We start from the raw sequence: 7,103 nt of genomic DNA on the forward strand, positions 1-7,103 counted from the left end.
TAGCACTGAGGGATTTAAACCTGAGTTCGGCTTTCTCTCAAGCTGTCAGGCCGGTCAATAGCATAGCTCCTTTGGGAAGTTGCTAAGATCCAATGGGCGCCATCTAAGAGGAAAGTGTCTGGTAGCTACGTCAAGTTACATCTAGCTTCAGCCTACGGCCGGTTGTTAGTTGAGCACACTCGAAAGTCGCTAACTCGACTTGTGAACGCAGTGAAAAGTCGTGAACAGATACGTCTGTGGAGATCGATGAGTTAAAGTGAGCGTAGTTTGAGGTTTAAGTCAAGGCTATTCCAGTGAGTAAACGGAAGACATGGAAGTATAGTGGCATAGTATATGCAGGATTCCAATTAGGCCACGCTACTCTTAGTGGGCATAGAGTACAGTGCAAGTAAGTGTCGGTCGGTTTTTCGGCTCTCTCAGTGCACGGACCTCGTCAGTGGCTTAATCCCGTGCCACAAATGTAACTATACCACGCGAGCATAGAATGAGTCAGAGGAGAAAAACACTGCACAAGGTTTTTTGACGCTTCAACAACGGAAACAGATCAGCCGCCGAGCTTTATATACTTTATCACCATTGAGTTGTGCTGTCAATCCTGAACCCCTCACTAACCTCTTCCCCCGGCTTGCTGTTACCGACAGTTACGCTTTGCATAGTGAAGCACCATGCAGAGTGCTTCGCTAGCTTCGCTCCCCTCTTTCCATGTCACTACTTCACGGAGCCCATCAGATGCCGTTGTGCGAGGCCCTTCTCATGAACACTTTACCATGCAACCCTAGTAGCAAGCAAAATTATGACGCCCACTATGAACCTAATGTCAGATGGATAAAGAGAAGCTACGCAAAAGCGCTGGTGGAAAACACACGGATCTCCAACAGCTCGTTTCTGGCCGGCAGCGGGTTTAGGATAAAGTTGCACGGGTTGGGGGGGCGGGTGAAAGGGGGTGCAAGGGCAGGGTGAAGAGACGGGACAGTCTCGTGCGGGCCCCTGGGAATCCTGGCGCATGCGTCCTGTAGTACATCCCTCTCGCTCCATTGGTCGGTCTTTGGGCTAACCGAACTGGTCCGATCCGATCCTACACATTGGTACCGTTCTAAAGCAGCCTCTACGTGCACGCATCAAAACCACAACATAAAAGCCACACACACAAGGTATACAGATATCACGGAGGCAAGCTGCTGCATAGTGAGGGACCATGACCGAGCTGCAGTGTCCCCTAGCGAACTACTGAGCTCGTTAAGGTACTTAGGTTATAGTCAGTGCAGTTCGACACCCTGCCGACTTAGAGCATACTACTTATTCGACTGGCACCACCAGCACTCCAATCGTCAACCACTTTCCCGCCTCGTCAAACGCTATTTTATTTCTCTGGCAGCCCATGAGACACTTGCTGCCTTACTCGGTAAAAGGCCCCACACGTCTGTACACTGCCTTCCGACAAATCCACTGCGCCCTGTGAGCCGCAATTTTACACGATATGACAAAATCTGCTCGATTTGAATTCATCCTTTTTTAGCTCTGTTCAGAACAATGGCTCCCCACTGATGTACACGCCATACGGCGCGATTTCTGCTGCTGCTATTACGATCCTACTTAAAAATCTGGCAGCTGGCTCGCTGGCTAGTCATACGATGCCAATAGAACCCTCTCTTTCTTACTCTTCATGCAATTCGCAATATGAGCCAAAGCAAAGCCTGCTGTATCAATCATTACTGTCTATATTAGTGAGAAACGTCTGTAAAGAAGCGCGCGCATCGAGCCACCAGTAGATATCGAAATGTCGGTTTGATATCCATCAGTACGTCCCTTCAATGAAAGATGAGAGCGCTCAGCTTTATAGCTGCACCGATATGTGCTGCCGATGCTGGTTACTCAGCCGGGACTAGGCTGTGGCGCCTGCTGGCCGTTGCGTCTGCCTGACTGTTCGCCTGCCTGCCTGCCCGCCATAACATTCAAACCCGTGGCGTCCTGATGCTGTTCCGAGCATTACGGTTAACTGACGGAGCGATCTCAGCCCTAGCTACAAAATGTCGCAGAAAAAAGTGATCAGCTGATGGCATTTAGCTACTGTCGTTAACAACTGATGTAGTTTATGATATGAATTAGTGAGCGTTGTGCTACGAGGACGGTAGTTTGTCTAACGAGGTATCAGGTTGGTTGCTCCTAATTCGCCTCGGAGTACCCTAAGCATCCTTACAAAGTGACTGAAACTACCGCATCATTGGCTCAGATCGTGGTTAAACGAATTGTCCTGCTGCGGCAAAGGAGGCATTACAACTGAAGGCAATATACAACCAGCGCTGGTTTACACGAGCTGGTAGCCAGGCACCAGTCGAAGCACTGTGTGCCGAACTAGGGTGGCTCTTGGCATTCGTGGCAACTAGTGGCCTGGCTATATTAGTTAACTGTTTCGATTGTACGGTTTTCTGCGGACTTCTCTTATTTTTCGTCGACACAAATCGCCAACCGGCCTATGTATACGTGTGCGTGTGTCACAAAAGCGGATGATCGTTTGCCAGCTTCTAATCCATGTTCGTATTGAGTTTGGCGCATGCGTTGCGAGTTCTTCCTGTTAGCACAACGTGTGATATTAGTCATTTTGCAGGATCTACATAATCGGTGCTGGGGTTACTCCCTAAATTTATATTGCTCGATTTGTTTCCCAACTGCAATTTGATTTCATAGCGGTACGTTTCGTCGTCGTTAAGTCGGCCGCTGTCGTTGGGTTGTCACTGTGTGAGCGATCCCCGGGAGGCGTCTTTGTGTTTCTGTGGGTGCGCGCGGGTGTGTGTGTGTGTTATGTGGGGATCACGCTGTAAGTAGTCGACAGTAACTGCACAACTGTGGGTGGTTGGCTTTCCGGTGGAAGCTGACTGGATTGTGAGGTGCTTGTAGCGGTTATCGTGGTGTCGTAGTCCCCGCCTTGGGGTAGCCTTCGTCATCTTTTCTGTTTGCAACGGCATTCTCAGTTTACGATGGAAGTTGACGATACGACAACGACGACGGGCAGCGAGGAACAACAGCAGCCACAGCAAATGGACCCCGACTGGGGTGGACTTCTTCAAGAGTTTTCTCGAATGGGAACGACGGATCGAGATGTCCTCATTCAGCGGATGCAGCAGCTGGCTGAGGGGCTGTCACAAACAGAAAGTGCCTTCTTCCTTGATATGAATAACTGGAACCTTGAAGCTGCCGTCTGGTCGTACTTTGAGTTTAGCCAGAATTTCAGCGGGAAAAATCCCAGCGGAGGCAACGCCATAGCGGCAACCAGTACGAACTCCAGCAACGCAAACACTGAGTACAGTAGCAGCTGTAGTAGTAGCAGTAATAACGTGGTAAAAACCGACTCATGTACTGGCTGGGAGCAAATAAGCAACAGGAACAGTTCTTCTAGTAGCAGCGGAACCGGTTCAGCGCAGGCATATTTTGACTCATTCACTGGCCCTGTAAACCGGGCCAATAGTGAGGAGGCATTGGCGGCTGCCGTTAGCCAATGGGCCATACAACCAGCTCGGGCCATGTCTCTTGTCGAGGATCGCACGATCGGCAATGGTGAAGCTGTCACCCCCGACACGGCGTTCGTCAAGACACTACGCGTTCGGAACAGTGGGCCTCAAGCGTGGCCGCGAGGCTCCGTGTTCAAGTATGTGTCGGGTGATTTTCTTAAAGGCGATGATGCCGTACGGTTAGATCAGTCGGTCGCCCCCAACGAAGAAATTGATCTCTCAATACGATTGCTCTCACCGGCCGAGCCGGGCCGATATCAAAGTCAGTGGCGATTATACGACGACGACGGTCCATTTGGAGATACGATTTGGATTGCGTTTCAAGTGCAAGAAGGTGGCGTGCTAGCTGTTACCCAGCAAATGGACGCCTGCCATGCTTGATGAAAATGGAACCTGATGGTGGTGCTGATATGAAGACAGTAGGGAAAAAAATTAATGGTGTGCTAGCAACAGCCAGGGCGAATACAACGTCTAGAACAATGATGAAACAACATCATTTATGGTAGCGAAGCATCCAAAGCTAATAGTAGCTGCTGTAAATCGAAGAAAAATTAATAAAACAATACCAACTAAATCATAATGCAAGCAACCTTCAGCGACATAGTAATAACACAAACGTCAGCTTACAATATTCATGATTTTCCACACCTCGTTACCCTTCGCCGCCGTGCGGCAACCCCATGTGACTCGCGACTCAGTAAATCTATATCCCAAAAAAATAGTGTTTCTTGTTTCTTATATAACTCAACGGCAATGCGATCGTCAGTGGCCAGCTAACACCAACCGGAAAAACTGGTTGTTTCGTGGACACGATGACCTGTTCTCTGGATCAAGCTGCTGCAAATTCTGCTGCTGAAAATGTACAAAAAGCGCCACTTTTTCTATAAATGCGTGGTGGTAGTAGTAGTAGTAATAGTAGTAGTAGTACTGGGTTCGTATCACTTAACCACCATGGTACGCAGCAGCAATGGGCCAGAAACCCAGAATTAGATAAAAAAAGAGATACAAAACGCCTGACCATTAATCTGCAGAGTGAACGCTAAAAAATGATCAAAAGCTATAACAAGCCACGACGACAAATGAACAAATAAAAACAACAACAGCAACCGTAATAGCTTCAAATTGAAAAAAAAAAGTTGTTTACGGCGTCCTTTTACTGTTTAATATACCTTTTAGCACACCTTAAACGCCCAATTGCCATTTCTGTCCTGCTCAAGCTGGCGTAGCTGACGAGGCAAACTTTTATGACCACGTCCAACAGCACATGGAGACAGCGCGACAAGACATAGGTGATGGCTGGTGTTTTTCCAAAGGTAACAATTAGGCGATTGTCTAATACTCCTACAGATAATAAATTCTACTATAGCTTTTTCTCACTATCATCTGTATCGTTTTGTATGTCTAAATGTTTGTTTTTCTATTCGTCTGTCTACCTGAGCGCCTCTGCATGCACGCGCTTCGTATACTGGGAGTTATGTTTATGTGGCTTCTGCATGCGAAAGCAAAAGGGACTGTCAGAGAGCGTGTGTATATTTTCTTTTGTTTTTTGTGCTGCGTATTGTGCTAGCACCTGCTGCCATCGATTTGTTTTTGGTTTGTGAGAGGAAGCGGACCACTCTCGTTGCAACGATAGGGTACTATCGACGTAGTGTCGTTGACACGGCGCAGAATTGTCGCTGATACATATTTTACCGCACATACTCCAATCCCGAAGAGAGTCGGACTGATTAGGAGCGAACGTACAGCAGTTGAGTTGGTATAACAGGCCATCATGGTATTATGACCAGCTCCACCCCGGACTACTAGCATAAACTGTTATCTGTAGAGACAAAAACAACCTAAAACCGCTTGCGCGTTTACGTACCGCATCTTTGTTGGCCCGTACGGCGTCAGACAGTCAGGCGACAATTGGACTAAGTAGTCAGCCGCCATTCGCTCAACGGTCCCCTGGAATGAGTGTGCGAGTGACCTAATGGCACCTAAAAAAACGCATTTGCCAAGAGGTAAACCGGTGGTGCGGCGAGCCGAGACAGGGGCGACGATACTCTTAGCAACAACTGCTTATTTCACGGGGCCAGTTCACGAGCTCCGACCGAGCAGCGGGCGGTCTGGGGGCAATTGATGACAGCTAGGATGTGCATGGCCCGCTTAGCCAGTCAAAAGCGTCGATTGTAAACAAGCAGGCATTATGTCATGACGGGCACGAATAGGTTTTCGTCCACGCCAAAATGCGACTACCTGTTTGTCGACCTCTTTCACCACCAGTACAATGGCAACTATCATCATCACCCCTGCCATTACTAATAAACTAGTAGAACTATTCATAGCTGAAGACAGCTTTCATTAGTAGAAAGGGGTTAGTACTCCGGGTGTCGGTGAGATTGCCAACGGATTAACTTCGCGGTGCGACGCTGCAGCTCGACAATTTTATCGAGTAATAATAAAAATAAGGGTATAGCTAAATATGACAAAGAAGGTGTAAGAAGATTTGAGAGGGAAAACACTTAAAAACTATTATATATATATATATATATATATATTTGTGTACAGTATTGGCTTGGAATCAATGATTCATAATGTGGACTATTGATATAATCGATTTGAATAATCGTCACATAATAAGAGGTTTATTAGGTACTAATGAAAGCGCATTGATGACGCGCAAAGATCGTTAAAAACAAGAAAGTATGAATATAAAACAATTCGTTGAATAGATAAGAGTAATTCTGCATAGTTAACGGCAGTATGCAAAAAGGCGCTGAGTTAGACACCAAGAAGGCTAAGAAAATTTATACAAACGCTATTCAAAAACCCAAAAAAGATGTGTATTAAAGAGACAAACGGTCACATCGTAACGAAAAGGTTTTGATTACTAATACAGATAAGTATAGTTCTAGCTGAATCTGATATTGATAATTAGTAGGAAGAAGATGAAATTGAGATGACTTGTAGAAGAGAAGAAGCTATGAGAAAAAAGCTACAGTGATGCGATTATTATCAATCAAGAGTTATCAATCAAGCACAGAATGATTATGGATATTAATGATCATTATAAAGACGATCATTCAAAACGTGGTATGTATGGTAAGAATGAAAATGCGACCTTCGACTACAAGCGAGTATAGCTTACGATGCATATTGTGCTTGTTTAAAGCATTATGCATAAAGATTCCAATAAGGGTAGACCAAAAGATAAAAGTGAATGTAAGTGAATGACCAATGAATCTAAGTTAGTCTATTTTGCTGTTGACACTGTGGCGTTCGACCGTGTAAGAAAGACAAACATATGCTAAATGGAAAAGTAACGAAATGCAATCGACAAAAACCAGCGTGATGCGTACCCATAAACAGGTGATTAATGCTTTCAATTAATGATTTCTAAAGAGGAGGAACAAATGTTGACGACAGGGGAACTGGCGGGAAATTTTGAAATCAGGAAAGCTATTCAATATAGAAATTTCTAAATGACCTAAGGATGAGACGAATCTTAGGGCAGAGAACAACTACTATAAAACAGTGTAATGTAACGATGTCGAAAATTAATAAAAACATTCAAGAAAGAAAAAGGATATTAGCAGACGTCTTTTGATTTGAGTA

General features: G+C 45.8%; 1 protein-coding gene across 1 annotated transcript; it reads left to right on the forward strand.

Moving 5' to 3' along the window:
* The first annotated feature begins 984 nt into the window (after positions 1–984).
* Positions 985–7,080, forward strand: LOC111249684 (protein ILRUN). Its single transcript, XM_022803891.2, has one exon. The coding sequence runs from the start codon at positions 2,976–2,978 to the stop codon at positions 3,885–3,887; it is 912 nt and encodes a 303-aa protein (XP_022659626.1). The 5' UTR covers positions 985–2,975; the 3' UTR covers positions 3,888–7,080.
* The last annotated feature ends 23 nt before the right edge of the window (positions 7,081–7,103 follow it).

The sequence above is a fragment of the Varroa destructor genome, unplaced genomic scaffold, assembly GCF_002443255.2.
Source record: "Varroa destructor unplaced genomic scaffold, Vdes_3.0 BEIS01000004.1, whole genome shotgun sequence".
Classification (NCBI taxonomy): domain Eukaryota; kingdom Metazoa; phylum Arthropoda; class Arachnida; order Mesostigmata; family Varroidae; genus Varroa; species Varroa destructor.

Bases quoted from the DNA above. Each gene is read 5' to 3' on its own strand.
- LOC111249684 (XM_022803891.2), top strand. From the start codon at position 2,976: ATGGAAGTTGACGATACGACAACGACGACGGGCAGCGAGGAACAACAG.